Source organism: Phalangium opilio, unplaced genomic scaffold (genome assembly GCF_054372755.1).
Source record: "Phalangium opilio isolate 3A_F unplaced genomic scaffold, DU_Popi_V2 ptg000024l_1, whole genome shotgun sequence".
NCBI classification, from domain to species: Eukaryota; Metazoa; Arthropoda; class Arachnida; order Opiliones; family Phalangiidae; genus Phalangium; species Phalangium opilio.
This window is the reverse complement of record NW_028324155.1, coordinates 3,910,360-3,930,520: the sequence shown is the minus strand read 5'-3', so window position 1 is coordinate 3,930,520 and position 20,161 is coordinate 3,910,360. Positions and strand designations below refer to the sequence as shown.

The following is a 20,161-nucleotide window of genomic DNA, read 5'->3' as shown; positions in this document are numbered from 1 at the left end:
AATTAAATATAAATTCCTAAATGTTGCGTGAACCTAGTAAATACTTTGATGTTATTAATTATTACTTATGTTTACAAAATTTTAAAATAAAGTTATTTGACTAATATGGTAGGTTTATAACTTGCAATATCGACTTAATCGATACATTTTTAGCTTCTGGTGCCTTATAAATGTAATGGAATAAAACACATATTGAATTATATATTTACAATACACAAAATACCAAAAGTCCTTTGTTTATCGGTACAACCATAATGAATTTCAATTATATGAAAGCCCTAATTCATATTTAAAAATGTACAATATTCATCAAAAAACGCTTCCAGAAATTAGGGGAAATCATATTAACTAAACCCATATATCTTAATTACATACTTAAAAATAAGAAATTTAGTAGTAGAAGCCCAGAGAAAAATACCAAGGAATGATAAACAACCTTCTAACGCGTAACATAATTATTATTATTACTCCATTATATAGCAAAACGACGACCCATAAAATTAACTAAGGCATATAATAATGGTCTAATAAATATAATATGAAAGAGTTTTATCCGAGGCAAGAACTCCCCATGGGGTCAAGTAATTATGTCCTAGATAAAAATTTAAAATACATCCTTCCGTATAACGGGCCTAACAACTACAATAGGGTATACAGAGAGAGAGAGAGAATGAGCGAGGGGGTGGCCAAAATTGTTAGTTAAGTAACGGGCCATTACACTCCAATAAGGAAGGCTTTTCACTCCATCTAGGCAAGGATAAACTCCTCATCTCCCCAACCCTCTCTCTCTCTGTTCCAGGACGTAGTATACAAGCTTGAACCTCTTGTCGCGGTAAAAAGTTGTTCCGTAATTTGTAAAACGCCTCTTAGAACCAACCACCACTACCACCACGTTATTCCCTTTTATGTCAAACCGTGTAAAAATGACACGTTACCTGGCAAGTCCCCTTCCTTACTCCTTTCCACTATAGCTTTCACCTTTTCCATCTCTCGTAATAGTAGGCATAGGGGGCCTAACAAAATTGTTGACGAAAATTATGGATAAAAACAACAAAATGGTCGACCAAGTACAGTGCCAGGAGTACCTATTCTGATAGACTTTTTATTTACTTTTATTTTAGCCTATTGGGAGTGGGCAAAGGGGTGAAAAATCTCACCTACTAAGCGTCAGGCCATCAGGAACCTTCCCCACTAGCCTTAAACTCTGTGTAGTTTTCCGCCATTTTGGTGGAAAGGGGAGGAGCCATTTTAAGCCACACCTCTCTGGCAGCTCCCTATTGAAGAAAGACTTCGACAACAAGACTTAGTATCTTAACTGCTAGACCCTAGGAATGAGAAATGATTGGTCAAGTTATCTAATAAAATGTGCTACGTTAGGCCTAATTAAAAACACAGTTAAGAAATTTTTCAACAACATCAGAAAAAGGTATTTCACACCAAATATGCCCATAAAATTTTCAAACTAAATTTCTAAAAAGAAAGGCTGTAAACTTTGTACCGCTGTATTCCCGGATAAGAAATGGGACTATATTTTGACGCGTGTGTAGGTTAGGTCACAGGGGTGGTGGTGGCATTGTATGAGCGAGGGCTTGCTTGCTGTTTTTTTACTTGACAGTCACGCACCGCCATTACTTTTCCGTCTCGTTCACTCTTGTTTTGAGGAAGGTGACAGTATTTGACCGAGGGGGGGGGGAGGAAGAAACGTACGTCACCGGCCACCCCCGTCGTTCTTTTCTTAGGGACGACGTTTTATACGGAGAACTTATCAACCTTCGCGTTAGCGCGCGCTATTTCCTACCCGTCGTCCGCTTTTCTTCGTTAAGCCTTGGCCTATACTCAATCTCCCCCAGTTTTCGAAATAATTAAATGCGATGATGAGTATAAGAGTTCGGGACGCGCTTTAGGTGCATCGTGCATGGAGAAGGCGGGAACAACCGATTTTCCTTTCGGTTAATTGGACGTACAAAATTCTCCTAAGATTGTTTTTCAGCTAGGGCCGTGTATAATTATTCAAATTTTTCTCTTACTCTAATTAAAATTGTAGATAAAAGAGAAATTGACATCATTAAAAATACATACCGTACTTATATTTTTTACAGAACTCTAACGCGTAATGACATCTTTTTAAATTGAATACTTATTAATTATATTTTCCCCTTTTAAAATACAGAAGAAAAAATTCTTATTTTCAAAAATAAAATATTAAGGAAACGCCTGCAGACGTTTTTAGCCGCATAACACCAATGCATTGCGGGTTTTGGCGATTCAGGGGCAACGCTGTAACTATACACCATTTGTTATATTTCTTAAACGGTCTACTGACTATGGAATTTGCAATTTATATAATGGCTTCTTAAATAGTTTTATTCATTATTAAACTAATATCTAATCTAGTAAAGTTCTATAGTCCAAAACAAAACCAAGGTATTGAGGGTTTCGGAATCTTCCGCATGTTGCCATAAAAAATATAGATATATACCTTGTAACAACAGAACAACGATAACCATAGCTAAAACCTTACCCAGGTCCTATAGAACTACAATTCCAAAAATGCACTTAAGTTCGCGCAGAAAACACTAGAAGAAACATCACTAAAAGAACTTTCCCATCAAATTTTCGTCCATATTTCGGATAAAAATAGCTCAGGTAGGTTTGTAATAAAAACAAATTTAAGCTCCTTAAAAAAAGGTAGGAAAAGCACGTTATGCTTTCTAGATTTTTGTAAACCCTACGATGGAGGAGAGAGTGAGAGATGGGTGTATAGGAAAAGGTAAAAAGAGTAAACTTTTCCATGGCGGTGAGCTTTTGCCGGTAATAATAATAGGATGATGGTAAAATAAAAGGTTTTTCGATCCAAAAACTTTTCCTCTCCTCACAGCTGCTAAATACAGTATTAAAGGGATACTTCAACGCATCAAATAGTTTCATTAAATCCCTTTAATAGAAGAACTAAGCCCGATATCAAATATAGTAAGTAGCACAAAGGTTACCAAAAACGCAACTCTCGCAAAGCTCAAAATGGCAATTAAGTGAATGTTAAAAATGTAAACAAAACACTTCGCTCGTTCGAATTGGAATATTTTGTCATTTTAAAGGTAAAAATTTACCACTTCACATCCCAATGTTCCTACAGTAATATTTTGGAGAGTATACTATACTTTTAAAGTTTAAGTACCCTTTTAATGATGGAATAAAGATATAAGCGGTATAGGTTGAGTTTTTGGGGAAACGGCACTTGAGGTTAAACATTAAAGAAAGCTTGAAAATATTTGATTTTCGGTAATGGCTCGAGCAAAAAAGGAAAAAAATATAAAACCCGCTGTTTACGTAGGTAAAAGTTCAATAAAGGAACGTATTAATACAAGCGCTAGAAGTTTACATCATCCTTCAATCTTTTCGTTCCTGGAAATACTTCGCCTCGAGGATCCGATAAAAAGATATTATTAGTCTATACCAGAATTTTTGGAAAGAATGCATTGCTGCTAGGCAGTATAAATATAAACATTGTATACGCTATCCAATAATCCAGGTAATGTATGCCTACATATGTTATTGTTCACAGGGCATTATTTCGTATATAGGAGTTTTTGGCTATAAGGTATGTATAGGAGGCGTGGTAGGTATGACGGACGAGCTTAGTACTTCATCAATCTAGTTGGGTTTCCTTCCGTTACAAAGAACCGGAAGTGTCTGTTTTAGCGGAAGTATGTTAAGGACACGCTAAAAGGTCCGATTTATACGGGGCCATACAAAACTCTATCGCATACCCCTTTTTCTTATTACGTAGGTTAGTTGATGGGTATATTTGCCTAATACTTTGGTGCTATAATTATCTTATCGTAGTTGGTCTCTTTTCAAATTCTAGTCTTTGAGCAGATTGGGCGCTACCAAAATTGCCAACAGGGCAAATCACAACACTTCGTTGATCAAATATTGACTATTTGATCGCGATTTTATATTAAATCTTGTTTAGAACGTGCAGTTCCGATTAAAATTAAAAATTTAGAATAGTTAAATGATGCTAATAAGTCAATTTAATAAGTTATTTGCAATTAGAGCATGGATCTTTTACGCAAAAACATCTTTAAGACCTTTTAAAAACACTATAATCCTTTCATACTCTTAATTTATGCCATCATTGCTGCGCTAAAAATACTATTTTCATATAATTAATTAAAAACAAAATTTATATTCACTCGAATTACGAATAAATAAAAACATTAATAAATAAACCCGCTATAACGGCATCTGAATTATCCAAAGACTGTTTCATGAAGCATCTTTAAGGTGATCCGCTTATCAAAGGAAAGGGAAATAGCATCCCCAATAAATGATAGTTTATAGAAATGTTTTCAAAATACACGGTACATTGAGCAAATATAAAAATATACAGTATCAAACATAAAAACCCGTTGGAAAAAAATAAATTGCCGAAAGAGCGAGAAGCGAAAAAACAAAATAAATAAATAAATAGAGTATACGCGGTAAACATCCATTCATCCCGAAAGAAAAAGAGAGTTAGTGAAAGTGCGGATTCGTGTTTGAAAGATTTATACGTTCAGGACATACCCTCTTCCTAAAAACAAACAAGTTAAGGGGCCACCAAGATGATATAAAAAAATAAGAAAAAAATTCTACAGGAGATACTTTTCAAATTTAGCGTGTAAAAAGTAAACAAAAAGGGGGAGGGGTTGAATAAAAGTTGATTTTCTGGTACAGTACCAAGCTATTACGTCATCACATCAACAACCAATATAAAACCAGTGAACTTTCTTTGAAGCCCTGTATAACGGTCGTCTTTGGATTCACGTCTCCCCCCTCTTTTAATCCCTTTGGCGTATTAAAACGGAAACGCAAAATATTCATCACAAAAGTAAAACAATACGGAAATGAAAAATCTACCGGAAAACATTTTTGATTTTCTACTGAGAGATGGGACGGATTAAATAAAAAAATTATCCAATTTTAATTAAGTTTTGGAAACTGTTATCCGCGATTAATCCGCGAAGAGATTTTTAATTAGGAAAAGTAAGACTTCGTCGTCCGGGAATCGCTAGCTATAGTTACAGTCTACATAAAACTCCAGGCTTCTTTTTTTCTTTTAGAACATATCCTATCCGGTATCCGCTTAATTAAAGGTTCTCAGTCTCTATACACAGAAGAGGAAATCTAACTCATTTTAAGAGCAAAATACCTTTTCTTTTAGGTACTTTCGAGCAAAGTTAAACAACGGATTTAAAAAAGTTTAACTGAGGAGAAAATGATCCCCCATGCCCCTTCATCTTCTGGCGAAACTTACTAGGCCTAGTACAAAAATGTTTGCTGCATTTTTACAGATTACCTGGATTTGTTCGCTAGTCATACGTTAAATAAAGAAAGCTTAAGTTTATAATAAAAATAAACAAAATGTTGGGCAGAGCGATATGGAAATTGTGAGACAGTTTTGGAAAACCTTAATTGTTTCCTGATTGAGGATTGAACTAAAAAAGGAATAAGCATTTCACTAAAATTTTGATACCTTGGGACTAGACACCAAAAAAATAAAAATAAAGGTATAAACTTAGTCTTGAACCTTTTCACTTACGACGACGCTTCACTTGAAAACTAATGTTTCTAAGGTAAAAACCAAGTTCTACAAAGTAACAGGTGAAACTAAATAAGAAGAAACAACCCCTAGGGACTAATTTCGAAATTCTCTTTCCTTTTGATCTTTTACTTCCTCCGACAGTTTTGGGAAGAAGAAAACGCTGGAGAAGAAAAAAATGCCAGGGACGACATATACAGTAGCGGGAAGGAACGATTCAGAAGAAAAACTGGGAGAAGAGGAGGTCGACTGCAGAACTAATCCCATCTACGTAACGTCGCTTCGAGCATTCACTCTTCATTTAAAGAAAATCTCTTCCAATGAAACAAGTTGTTTCAATGAACTTCGACCCCCCGCTCATTCCGTGCACTTAGCTAATCCTATTTAATGCATGGTCATAATGGTTTAAAAGTTATATACCAGAAGCTCTAGTAATTTAAAAATCATCAAAAGTTCATAATTCGATGTAGGGAATCAAAAAATCTTTCCACGAGTGCTGGCGAATAACTAATTGTTTAGTTAAATTTGCTTTATTATCGAATGGTGAGAGAAAGGAACGAAGACAGAGATAATTACGAGAGATTTTTCGCTCTAAATAAATAAAAAAAAAATACACACTAGAGCGTAGCGGCATCCTTTTAAAGAAAAAATAAATAAATAAAAAGATGACAAACAAGACTCAAAACCAGCTCGTCCATATTTTATTTACTAGTAGTTTATTACTCACACACACACACAGTCTAAAATCTACCGGTACCATCTCCATCAATCTTAAAAAAGAGGAAGAGTGACTAGTTCTCGTATATATACACCTTATCTAAGGCCTAAATCGGAAGATGGAGAGCAATTTATCCCAAAAATTTGATGAATGTTAAAACGACGGACAATTTAGGCAACTTTATAAGATGGATCTTTTCCATCTCTCTCTACCATGCAGCATCCACATTTGCTACAATTTAAAAATAAGAAAAAAAAAGGAGAAGAAAAAAAACTTTGGGGAAAAATTAAGGGGTGATAAAGAATAAGAAATAAAGTAAGGAGAAGGTATGCCGAGGAAGAAGTTTTAGAGGAAAAGGTTGGAGAGTAAAAAAAGGGGTGGGGGCAGAACGGGCGCGAGAAAAGATAAATCGTCGTTGAGAAGATAAATGATTCCGACATTGCAAACTCTTTTAGAAACGATAAGACTTATCCCAGCTCCCTCCCACGTCTTCTTCTTCTTCTTCCCTCAAAAGGAAAATATATACTTTTTCACATCTTAAAGAGAGAGAGAGGGATGCTGGAAGAGGAGAGAATGAATAAAGAAAAAACCTCGTTTCTTTAAAGTCTACCTGCACACAAAAATTTAATTTTACCTAATGATAGATACAACATTAAAATACACGAAAATAATATTCCCTTCCCGAAAACACCCGCCAATTTTTAATTAATATTTTAAATTAGATCGAATTTTAGCAGACGACAGAATGCACGAAAACCGCGGGAATTTGTATCTAGCCACCCCCTAGCCGCGTGACGTAGTCGGAGACAAATACGGCGGATTTTTTGATAGAGACGATTCAGACGAGGCTGTAACCCACTGTTCTCTTGTTATAATTTGGGAATGTACGGCACATTTAAGTTTTAAAACTTAATAGTTATGGCTAATAACGTTGAGCCTTATCAATTTGAACCGGAAACTGACTCATCCAGTGATGAAGAAATTATAAATAGGGATTCGGGCGAAGAATCCGATGAGAGTGCCATGGATATAGAAAATAGAATGACGAATGTCAGAACATGGTAATTGGATTTTCAATTTTAATTTAGTTTGAATGAACTCAGCCTTAATTAGTGTATATTTGGAAGGTGTACCTGTCAAAATTGTGTTGTTCTGGGAAGCCCTGAAGAATGTATCTGCTGCTGTGAACAAGTAGCAGTTAAAAGAAAATCCAATGAAGGTGGGCACCTCTGTGTAACACAACATGTGGGCTTTTCTTTGAACTGTCTTGAAGAAGAAGTTTTAAAGACGGCTTACAACGCGTATGTAAGAGCGGACATGAGAAGATTTGGCGTGAATGATAGGAACATGATTACTGCCGAGTACGATATTAGTTTTTATTGTTAAACTACCAGGTTAATTAGCTATTAATACGTTTTAGGAGACATCGTTACACAGCATACCGACAATTCGTCCGGTTTGTTTATCAACACTTGGGTAAACGCCAGAGGGTAATTATACCAGCTTGTGTTGTTAATAAGATAAGGGAAAGATTTCCTGCCCCAAACTTGATATACAAAGGATTTGTATATGTTTAAACCAAAAATTGAGTTTAAAATATTGTTAGTCTTAACTTTCTAAGTCAAAAGTAAAAGCTAAAATTTGTGATATTTAAAAACTAAAATACTAAATCTTATTTCTGATCTTCCAAGATAAACTAAAATATTGTTAAGTCTTAAAACTAAATTTGTGATACTACATTGTTAAGTCATAAAATTAAATTTGTGATACTACTAAATCAAATTATTGCTCAATAAAAGTTCCTAAAAGTTTTATGATTTGATGAATGAAATTAAAACATAGTTTTAGTATTTTTTATTTAGTAATATGAAAAGTGCATTAACTGCACTCAAATAACACAATATTTTAAAAATTAAAAAATTCAGTGTCATCAGCCTTAATTTTGGAATCTAGAAACATGGTTTCTAATTAATTCAGCTTTAGGTGGTGGTGTGGTGTAAGTGTTTGACAAAGGAGGAGGCACAAGATTTGGTTGCATTTCTAGATTTAATCTTGCTTCTTCGTAAGATGGAAATTCACTTCTCCTTTCAAAAACTAATTCAATTAGTTGATCCACGTAATCTGTTAAAAATTATAATTAGAACTTTTTTTGACTGAAGGACAAATATTGTACCATATGTGGCCTCTTCTTTGACTGCAGATACAATACAGCGCCCTTTCTTCGCTTTGGGAAATTTGGTTTTGTAGCGCAGTTCTCCATTGGCATTTTCTTTTTGACATCTGAAACTGTTCTCATTGTTGTGCAAAGCCGCCAGAGCTAACCTGAAAAACCCATATAAGGAAAGAAGTAGTACCATTTCAAACCAAATGATTGTTGTTAATTTAGACGTGAGATATACAGGGTGTTTCTGAAAGGTCTATCAGAAATTAAAAATGTTCTATGACATTTTGCCCAAAAGAACATCCCTTTTAATTTCTGATTGACCTTTCAGAAACACCCTGTATACATGAGTTTAAAATAAAGTCCATTACCTTGACTGCATGCCTTCATAAAAGAAGTGTGTATTTTTTGGAGCCATTGTTAGCAATTGCGAATGGTATCCTTCAAGGCTACTCGTTTGACCATCGCTGGATATCATTTTGATATCATTGCAAAGCCTAGTATTTTTTACAATTTTGGACACTTGAATGTGCGCCATTGTACCTAAATTTTAGTTATTACATCTTAATTTTATAAAATTGACGGTTCATCGTAATTTGATAAGGGTAAAGCTTACCCTCTCTAATCCATTTTTTCTTTTTCATCCCTTTCACTCGCGTTTCTTGATTCATTGGTGGGTGAATGCAATTTTTGAAATATTCCAAATCATGGTCCGTGTGTTTATTTGATATGTGGTTAAGCAAGCTCAACCATTTGTCCTTTTTCTCTAGAGGTCTTCCTGGACTGCTACAAGCGCACCAATGAAGGTGATTTGTGAGACTTTGAGTCCATCTCTCAATTATTTGGCAATCATTGATCTTTGCAGCTTGGTTAAATTTCTTGGCAACGGCTTTAAAATGGTTAAATAAATACCATGGAATGATACTCATGTTTGAACTAAAACGTACCTTTAGAAATATGCCAAGCATCAAATTGATGAGCCACTTCAGGATAAGATTCCCTCAAGTATTTTCTGACTTGGATGTGACGATCAGTAATTAGGGTCTTTAGGTAAACTTCGTTACTGTCCAGTACCTTCATGCAACGCTTTAAACCCTCTAACTCCATGGCGGTGGAAGATGTAACTTCGTTACTCTACGTAATCAAGCCAATTCAATATGATAAAAATTATTATTTAAAAACCAAATGTGTTATTGTACCTGTACTAGCTGGAATGTTACTATTTCTCCAGTTTCTAAATCCATGAGGGTATAGGAGCCATATTTAGCACTATGGCCAGGACTGTCACAACGACCATCCCCTCCAAAAGTGTACCTTTCAGCCCTTGCTCTATAATAGCCAAGAAGAGCTTTTTCTTCTCTTTGCCAGCGAAGCATAATCGTAGGATGTAAGTAAAATTTCTGGATTTTGAAATAGGTCCGAGATGAAATAAATGGGATTTGGAGGAAGTTGAACATTCTTATGATGTTTGTTGAGTGACCACCAGAAAACAAGATTACTGCCGCTGAGATTAAATTTCCAAGTGGCATTTTTCCATGAGTTGGTTGGCTAAACCAAGTTCTCACATGTCGATTGACACACTCAATTTCTATGGCAACCATTGTACCCAAAACCTGTTTAATTTTAGCTACTGCTGAACTAGAACAAACTAAGCAGGTTGCAAAAAGGCTCATCAGACAGCTCTCAAAAACTATAAACTTTCTTTCATTTTTCATGTCGTGACTGGGCAAATCTTCGTCAGATTCAGATCTGTAAAGTTTTAATTTGTTACTTCTATTCCGTTTAATTAAGAGAAAAAAAATACCCTGAAATATCAATGGGATTATAAGATGGGTCCTCTTTTTCGTTATCTTGGAACTCTTCATTGCTGCTGTTGTCATCATCATCACCACCAGTAAAAAGGATTTCTTTTCGTAAACCCACTATAGGCTCGTTAGATGTGTAAAGGTTGCACTGTGTCTCAGCGTTACTAGTTTTCTTAATCTCAGTTATACTTTCAGTTTGTACAGCTTTAAAAGTAAATGACATTATCAGAATATTTTTAACTTAAACCAAAAAAAAACAGTTACTTCTGTCAGCTTAGATTTACCTTTCGTATTACTAGCAAATTTTGTCTGAGATAGTTTTGAACGATAATTTATTCTCGGGGTTTGACTACTTGCCGGTTTTGTTTTGGCTTCTACTTGTTTCTGTATGTATTTAAATGTAATATATAATATCTACACTTATACCTTAATCATGATTTTTTATGTCTAAATTATTAACTCTCATCATTTTACACCATAATACCTTATTTGAAGAAGGTATGCCACTAGTTGAGGGCATAATTATTTCGTCATTATCAGGTTCGCTGGAGTCAGCCTGCATTTCCTCGTTATTTATTTCCTGATCAAAAGTGCCTGAACCTGATTTAACTTTAATTAAGTCACTTACAACCTAGATGTAAAATAAAATATAATAGAAACCAAAAACGCATATTTCGAACTTCATAAATAGGCCTACCTCTCTTCTACGCCGCTTTAACGCAGCCACCCGTTTAGGTGCCAACTTTGGTTCATTGAACGAGAATATTGTTGGTACAGCATTGGGTTTTAATTTTGAATTTCGACTACCACTGTAACCAATTGAAGACAAAAATTCTTTTCTTCCACTTAGTTCAAAACAATCCAGTTCAAAATGCAAATGACATACACGCGAAGCCTTTGTAGGCGTGAAGTTTTTCCTTTTAATTCTAGCTAGCCACTGCTTTAAAAGATCCTTATTATCCAGAGGAAAACGATAAAAACTATTACCGGGGTTTGCGCTTGAAGATTTACACGAATAAGCACAACAATAGACCATTTTGGAAACAAAATAAATTAATAACCGCTAGCGAAACTTAACACCTTCCTATGATCTACGCGTTATTATCCACGTCGCGCCGAAGCCCGAAACCCGTTTGTTTGTCGCCAACTACGTCACGGGCCCTGTTCGCTTGCGCATGCGCCGTTGGCTTTACGGAAACAAGAGACGGAGCTAGATGCTTTGCGTGAAAGTACCCTCCGGGAAAGGGGATAGTGCAGGTAGGCTTTAAAGAGTAGGCGCTTGTTTATTCCATTAAAGGTCTCCTAGCTGATCTCTGTCCCTCCTCCCGATTCGAAAAGGTGGAAATGACAAGGAAAAGGAAAATGAAGAAGAGAAATAAAAAGGAAAAAAAGATAAAATATTAACTCTATTAAGCCATTAGATTTTTGGACCGTCGCCCCCGCAACAGTTTTAGTCAATTAAATTCCGTTTTTAATTAATGCTGATGCGCCTTAATCGAATCATTCCTTGGAGAATTTTAATTTTAAAATCCGAAACATTGTATCGTCACTGGTGACGTCATTCGTTCAATTTATAAATTTATTTATTTACGCTCTTAGTAGGGAAGGAGATATAGGGTTCAAAGTTCAAATTGAATTTCGCGTACGTGTAAAAAGTTTACATCTAAAGAAACTTGAAAGTTTGGCTATGGAATTGATTACGGATATAAACAAGTTGGGAAAACCAAAATATTACCTCTCCGAGTCAAGAGGTCTACTACTACAAAGTTATTTACCGAGATATGGAATTATTTCTATTTTTTGAAGTAAAAATTTACGAAATATTGAAGCAGTATTCCAAGCATAGCGAATATACAGTAAAGCAGACGACATTTTACATCCAATAAGGATAAATCTTGGACACATGGAAATCAGTTAATGGCAAAAAGAACAGGAAATGAAGTCTACGCTTCAGCTGTTTACCCTATATTCTGATAGCTACATTCGCAACTGATTAGCAGTGTAAACACTATCGTCTCGTCTCACCTCAACAATATTCTTAGTTTGCCAACATAAGTGTTAACGTTAAATAATACCAAAGCTAAATTGTAGCTAGACGCACTGATAGTCAATGCGCACCTTAAAGAGAATAAAACTCTGTAGCTTAGCCCTACTAATCTAATTGCCACCATGATCTTTTCTTCTATTATAAAATCTTAACCTGATTATTTAAGAGTGTATTTAACTTTCGGCTCACTCTGAACCGTTGATGTCTCTTCATTTCAGACACGAAAATCAAAACCCAAAGTTTACTTCACCTCAGGCCTCAATTATTTACTCTATATTTCACTAAGCTTATTGCAAGTAATACTAGATATACCCGCAGGAGTCTAGATCTTAGCTTTCTTCATGAAATTACTAAACCAAGGATTATTCTATATACAGATGTAGTATAGTTTAAGTAATATATAAACAGCCATTTCAAATAATAATATTAAAAAAAATCTTTGGAATATCAAAATGAAACAGAGCTTTAAAGCTACAAAAGCACTAAATGCATCATAATTACGAAAAATATTTCATCATATTCACTTTATATTAAGGATAAAGGGAATATTATGGTTCTGTAGGATTTCTTTACACATCAAAACAAAACGAACTTCTAACGCAGCGCACTGCGGCACTAGTGTAATAACGGACGGACACACACAGACAATAACATAGACTGCTTTTTAACTCTTTCCGTATTAATTTTGAATTGAGAAACAAGATTATCTTAAATATTAAAATAAATATAATTAATATTTAATATTTTCTTCGTTAGTTATTCGCCTTATTGAACGTTACATCGTTTTAAAAAAGAACAATTAAACATTCTTGAGAGACTTGACTAATATTGGCGTTTGAAATGAAGCATACGCCGGTTGCTTCGCCTTACTAAAATAGGTAGTATATAAGGGTTTCGAATCGCAGCTATGGATAAGAACAGCGCAATTGCGTGAACCTTTGGTGGAAGCCCCACCTTAGGGAGGCCGGACGTTTCTCGTAACCCTGGCCGATCGCCGCGTATGTCTTAACCTTAAGGATGCTGATGGAGTAGAAGCCAGGTGTGCAGACTGGTGTCCATGTGGGATGGACAAAGACTAGAAGATGGTGGGGATTAGAAGCCAGTGTTTACAGACTGGTGTTCCATGTGGGATGGACAAAGACCAGAAGATGGTGGTGTGTAGGAGCCAGTGTGTACAGACTGGTGTCCATGTGGCATGGAAAATGAGCCAAAATGATGGTGGACTATAGAAGCCAGTGGGTAAAGACTGGTGTCCATGTGGCATGGAAAATGAGCCAAAATGATGGTGGACTATAGAAGCCAGTGGGTAAAGACTGGTGTCCATATGAGATGGACAATTGACCAGAGGATGGTGGTGTTAGATAGGTAATGGATAATAGCTATGGTAAGTGGAATACAATTTTCCAAATTTCCGGGAACTGTAAATGCGGTCCGGAATTTGGGAAAACGTTTGCTCCGATTTGAAAACTGCGAACGCGGTCCCCTGGGGTGTAAGTCAATAACAACAGACAGACACACACACAGACACACAGACAGACAGACACACAGACAGACACACAGACAGACAGACACGTCGAAATTAGAACCTCTCCGTGACATACGTCACTCGGAGAGGTAAAAAGAAAAGATACAACTTCCAAAGGGGAAATAAATCTTTCAAATAACTTCCGAGTCAATAAAAATAAGAAAATTAACTTTGGGGGAACAGGCAGGTAGGCAGGTAAGCCTCGTAAAACTTCTGCTCGAGTAACTTTTAACGTGCGCTAAGATATAAAGCTAGGAAGCTCTTTAATTTTTAAAGAAAATTAGCCGCAAGAACTACTTTAGCACGAGGGTAATCTCGTTGCGAACCAAGCGCGAGTCCGAGTAGTACGCTGTAAATTTCAATTTCCCGCGTTCCCTAAATATTTTTTTCTTTCAAACTAACCTTACTGTGTCGTTTCATATAGTTTACTTATTATATGGGTTCAAACCAAACGCTATAAGGTTAGATCACGTACTACACCCAAGTTTTGGGTTTTGGGATGAAGCGGGTGAAAAGGAATTCCGTCCTGCGAGCTAGCGGCTAAGAGAGAGAGAGAGAAAGAAAGAAAGAAAAGGGGAAAGGAACTTCTCATAAATCTGCTCAGGGCCGGAGTTTGCCCATTAAGCGTTCAAATGGTCCGTGAGCTTCACGGGCTTAGAGTCTACAACTAGGCCAGGCCACAGTTCTTGTTTTCGGCCTCCCAACCAACCCAACCTAGCTTCTTTTAACGGTTGTTTCGTTGGGTGATAATACAAGACGGGGTGCGGGGGCCCTACCTCAACGAGAATGAATCGGTGTCGCCTAAATAGTTCATTCCATCCTCAATTCCACTCACTAACAAAGCTAAAAGTATCCTACGAAGTTCCTCAACTGATGTAAGACATTAACCAAGAAAAAAACTCCATACATCGTCAGAGATAACAGGCAGAACAAGTTCAACCTATAAGGGAGAGGTTTAGGCAACCTTCAGTATCGGGACATCCCAAGGGGGGTTGATCCATTGCCATCTCTGCGCAGTCTCATGACCTAAAATACCTACTGCGCAATCGCCAAAGGCAGAAGAATCCTAGTGTTACGACGTTTACTTCAAAAGATAGACTTTAGAATATATTTATCACGAAATTACACTAAGCCTTTCGTTACTACCTTGGAAAATGAAGTACTGTACATTCCAAATGAAATGACCTCCAGGTACCTTTCCTTGCACCTTTAGTAGGCTGCTGTCCTATACGGGGCAGCACCCCGCCGAGGTAAGAGACGAAAATGCCATAAAAGAGGTGGACCCTGATCCAAACAAGCAACTCCGGAACACGTCGTCAAACGAATTTATTTTTAACCTAAACCCATTAACCCTAGAAGTTCATCCAGGCGCTATATTCGCCAGTAACGAACGAAAAGCAAAGCGCAGACTAGCATTATATTTATGTACAAGTTTGGTTCCGTAGGAAGGAGGTATAGATGAAACAAACTATAAAAATGTGTTTTAATTTTAAGAGCCTTCAACTAGAGTTTTAACGCTTGTTACTCGCTCGCTCGCTACTTCCTCTTTTCTCTCTCTTTTTCTCTCTCAACTCTCAGTTCGTGTTGTTAAGGGGGGGTTATTCGTTTTTATATTCGTCCAACGTCGTCCGAACTCAATCAAAATTAGTTCCAGTCGTTTAATGGCATTTTGAGTGTGAAAAAGCACTCTTAAATTAGTTTCGCACATTTTTTACGGTTTTCGGTGGGCTATGAATTTTAAGAAGGGTATAAGGTACACGCACCTCCATTTTATTATTTGTAACATTTATGTGAAATTTGGTTAATTACGATGTGCAGCGAGGAGAAAAGATCCTATTGTTAACCTCTCTATTACGGACATGTCTGTTCTGTTACCAATGGAGTGATAGTGAGAAACTGGCATAAATTGGCGGGAAGACCAAAGGGGGGAGGAGAACAGTAAGTTATCCAAGAGCAAAGTCTAAATGAAGTACACTATTCCTTAAGGAGAGGACATTAAGGAAAGGATAGAGTGAGTATAGTAAGCAATCCATGGTGATAGCGGCGGCGACGGCGGCCGTCTTTTTTAGATCTTTTCCATTAAGGATTGGGTTCCGTGCTTTTCCAATTAGCGCCTTCGGTATAGATCCGGAAACGGTTTCTCAGCCTCATTCGATAAGAGAGAAAAGAGTTTCTCTCTCCCTAGACCAGCCTTTAATCAGAGACAAACGAGGTGGCTATCATATTCCTAAATAAGAACCATCCTCGCCTAACATCTCCCCAAAACATCCGGCCGAGTCGGCCTTAATCGGTAAACCAGGTGGTAAAACTACTTCCCGTTAATTAGAAAAATATCTCCAGTGGAAATATTATTTAAACAAAATTAAATTATCTATACCATGATTTATTGTTGATAAAAGATATTTATGGTAAGACTAAAAAAGGAAACGTGATTTTGGTAGGCGGCAGAGTCTCGTTATTTCTTAATAAAAACAGTGGAAAGAAGAAAAATATTTAAAAATCCCCTGCATCCAACATTAAAATAAATTTGGCAAATTAAACACCTTCCTAAACTTCTTCTACAGCGGGAGAGAATTCTTACATCCTATCTTTTCTTTCTCTCTCTTTCTCGCTCTTCCGTGTCCCAAAGAGGTTTAAAGATTTTAGTTGAAACAGTTTTCGTTAGTTATTTCAAGAGGAACGTGACAAACCGAAAGCCGTTCTTTTCTCGAATCGCATCTCTCGGTTGCTATGGTAACGGCTCGACTTTGCAGCTTTTGGGAGCTAATAAAAATAAAAGCCAAGTCCCATCCCTTCCCACCCATGCCCATTATTTTTAGGGAAGGAGAGAAGTTTCTGCAAATCCTTCCTGGCGCGCGCCTCTTTGCTCCTAGCTCCTTCGAAGCGGTAGTCTCGAGACGGAGAACGTGGCTCCCTCAATTTATTTTCATTCGAGAGAAAAGGCTCTTTTAATAATCTTACTTATTTAGGGGCACGTTTTCGACTAGTCCTAGGGGGTGGTCAAAAGGGCGGAAAAACGGATTTCGTCCCCCCCTCCCATTCCTAATTTTCCGGAAAACCAAAAGTCCATAAGATAAAGTACTCGGCTAGAAGAACGAAAACCTGATCCCTACATTGACGCCTAGCTTAAGCCTAAGCCTAAACCCAAGCTTAACCCTAACCCTAAACCCAATCTAAAGCTAAGCCCAACCCTAACAACCCTAAACCCAATCTAAAGCTAAGCCCAACCCTAACAACCCTAAACCCAAGCCCAACCCTAACAACCCTAAACCCAAGCCTAACCCTAACAACCCTAAACCCAATCTAAAGCTAAGCCTAACCCTAACAACCCTAAACCCAATCTAAACCTAAGCCTAACCCTAACAACCCTAAACCCAATCTAAACCTAAGCCTAACCCTAACAACCCTAAACCCAATCTAAAGCTAAGCCTAACGCTAACAACCCTAAACCCAATCTAAAGCTAAGCCTAACGCTAACAACCCTAGACCCAATCTAAAGCTAAGCCTAACGCTAACAACCCTAAACCCAATCTAAAGCTAAGCCTAACGCTAACAACCCTAAACCCAATCTAAAGCTAAGCCTAACGCTAACAACCCTAAACCCAATCTAAACCTAACCTACAAAGTAACAGAGCCAAATCTTACCTAACCTAAACCATACCATAAACACACTGGGGTCGGTCAGGTTGCCGTCTTATCCTCCCCTAGCACTCAAATAACTCTCAATTTAAGTAAGGCAATCCCAACTCCGACAATTCATTAACGTCTATTTTTACCTTACTACAGCTAATGAACTTTGGACTAAACGAATGGCAAAGGCTTAATTACGCGACAAGCCAGTGATAGCAATGCGACTGAAAGAAGATAGAGAGAGAGAGCGCGCGTAGAGATTTAATGGAAATAAATAGGATTTTAAGTTATCTTTAAACGCGTAAACAGTTTTATATAGTATATACGCACTAACCCCTTAAGTAGCGAGGGTCCAATTAAGATTCTAACTACAACAGTCATTAGCGAAATAAGCTAAGAAGCCAGTATGGTCTCGAGAAGATTAAGACGTAGCTAGCGAGAATGGAAAGAAAGAAAAAAAAAAAAATCCGAGATCGAAATTTGGATAATGAGGCGATGAAGGGTTCTACACAATACAAAACTAAAAAGAGAAAAATACTTTTGCAAGGTTGACCTATATAACTTGGAGTAATGACCAAACAAAGTCTGTCTAATTAACTGGTATTAAAATAATTCCAGAAAAATCCTTCAAAATGTTCAACAGAGTTTAAAATGTTTTAACCCCGAAAATAATGGCGTCATTTAACTGTTTTCCCCAACAAGAAAATTTGCAACAATTGCTACATTACGCTTTCAAATGTACTGCACCAACAAGAATCCATATGAGAACTGAGAACGTAAAAAAAAATTGAACTAGATCCCACTTTCCAACATGCATCGCCGTCATATTGGAAAACGCGCGTATAACGACCAAATGTCTACTCGTATGTTCTCAAATCTTAAATAGGTTCTCAAGCTACAAAACTATACAGTTCAACAACATCCAAAAGTTTATTTATAGTTCCACTTTAATTTCCTAATTAAAACCCCAAACTGACTCAATTAAAAAGTTCAAGAATCAAGTCATTATACCATTAACTGCAATCTCAATGAATCCATCAGTGTTGATTAAATGGATTTAAAACGATACCACGCGCCCTTAAACTTAATCTTAGCAAAAAAAGGTCAAAAAAACTAATACCCCCTGTTGTTACCTCTGAAAATTTAAATTGAGCGAACATAAATATAAATTTCTTAAAAGGTAAAACAGGTAAGACAAGTTGTATGTACCCTTCGACGTCTGGAACTTATTATGAAATCATTACGTACATCAATAATGAAGAGAACCTTATAGGCTACAACGAGCTAAGGGAGACATTTTCCAATGTTATTGCCTTCTCAATGAAGGTTAAAAAGAAACAAGTAAAAGAACAAATTCCACCTATCCCAATTTGCCTCTAAGCCATAAGAAAAAAGTTATTACGAGTATTAAATCTCACTTTTAATCGGTTTTAATAAAGATGGCTTCAAGCGAGAAAGAGAGAGAAAAAGAGAGTGGTAGACCATATCATCCTGAGTTACTTCATTTCATCCCTGAATATTGAATAGTAAAGTCGTAAGCACGTTTATACTCATATTTAAATAAAAAAACATTGAAGAGACGCTTTTAACGAAGTAATTTCCTCTTGGACTTACAAAACAGGGTGTTTCTGATAAATCTGCCATAAATTAAGGAAAGGGATGTTCTTTGGGAAATTAATTTTGAGTCGAAAATGTAACTTCTATCTCCATTTTGCCGTTCACACAACTGTTTTCAAGATAAGATTAGTATCTTACGGATGACAATAAACTGAAAGACAATACTTGCTAATTTAATTAATTAAGGGGTCATCCCTAAAACACTCAAATCATAACTTGAAAACAGTGGCCCGGACGGCAAAAACGGAGATACAAATTACATTTTTCCTCTCAAAATCGTGCATCCAAAGAATATCCCCCTTAATTTATGGCAGACTTATCAGAAACACCCTGCATATTAATATTGATAAATTTTAAATTCAATATTATTGACAAAAATGTATGAACTATAACGCATAAGAGAGATCATTAAATCGGGGTGAACTGAATATGAAGGGAAGAGTTTTGAATAAAAATGAAAAGAGTCTGATATTAGTCGGAAATTACCCGAGATTTGGAGAGTTGGAGGAATGAGAAAATTTATATATCGACCCTGGTGGTGGTGGAACCCCTAAATGCCATAACGTTAAACTTTCAACCTTTATGATCTATGTCTATGGTAATTATAGCCGCTGCAGCAAATGGGAATTTATAAGGGGGAGAGATAACGAAGAGTCTAAAAGCTATAGGAGCTATTTCAATGAGGCCCTCCAATATCTTTCTGATAAAATGATACATATACAGCGTGGAACTTCCAACAAATATCGACTATTGTAGAACGATATTCTTTTTTTTTTGGATTTCGTTCTCATGAGAAGAAAGAATTACAAATCACTCGAAGAATTTTATCTATTAAAGAGAAGTTGAAATATCGCGATCATTTTCATTATTTTTTGTTAATTAGCAACTTAATTAATTAAAGTAATTTTTAAAGATTCAAGTTTATAAGTATTGAATATTTTCCCCCATTTACTTATTTAATTACACTGTTTCTTAATTAGAAGTCATCAGAAATAATTTGAATAATTATAATAATTAACGTCTTAATTTCGTAATTAATGATTTTCATTAACTAATCATTAATTGGGGTGTTTT

The 20,161-nt window shown here is 36.3% G+C and overlaps 3 protein-coding genes across 5 annotated transcripts in view; 1 reads left to right on the top strand and 2 right to left on the bottom strand.

Annotated features, from left to right (window-relative positions):
* Window positions 1-20,161, bottom strand: part of mub (poly(rC)-binding protein mub) — a 176,260-nt gene that overhangs the window by 144,049 nt on the left and 12,050 nt on the right. The gene's annotated exons all lie outside the window — the stretch shown is intronic.
* LOC149692253 (uncharacterized) lies at window positions 6,908-8,139 on the top strand. The gene is made up of 3 exons (XM_089867942.1): window positions 6,908-7,363; window positions 7,430-7,663; window positions 7,723-8,139. Exons 1-3 carry the CDS (start codon window positions 7,221-7,223, stop codon window positions 7,877-7,879), a joined length of 534 nt encoding a protein of 177 aa, XP_089724068.1. The 5' UTR covers window positions 6,908-7,220; the 3' UTR covers window positions 7,880-8,139.
* On the bottom strand, window positions 8,142-11,531 carry LOC149692252 (uncharacterized). The gene is made up of 10 exons (XM_089867941.1): window positions 10,966-11,531; window positions 10,753-10,899; window positions 10,553-10,652; window positions 10,268-10,472; window positions 9,663-10,212; window positions 9,411-9,597; window positions 9,080-9,352; window positions 8,835-9,006; window positions 8,476-8,624; window positions 8,142-8,423 (listed from the first exon to the last, which is right to left on the bottom strand). Exons 1-10 carry the CDS (start codon window positions 11,302-11,304, stop codon window positions 8,239-8,241), a joined length of 2,307 nt encoding a protein of 768 aa, XP_089724067.1. The 5' UTR covers window positions 11,305-11,531; the 3' UTR covers window positions 8,142-8,238.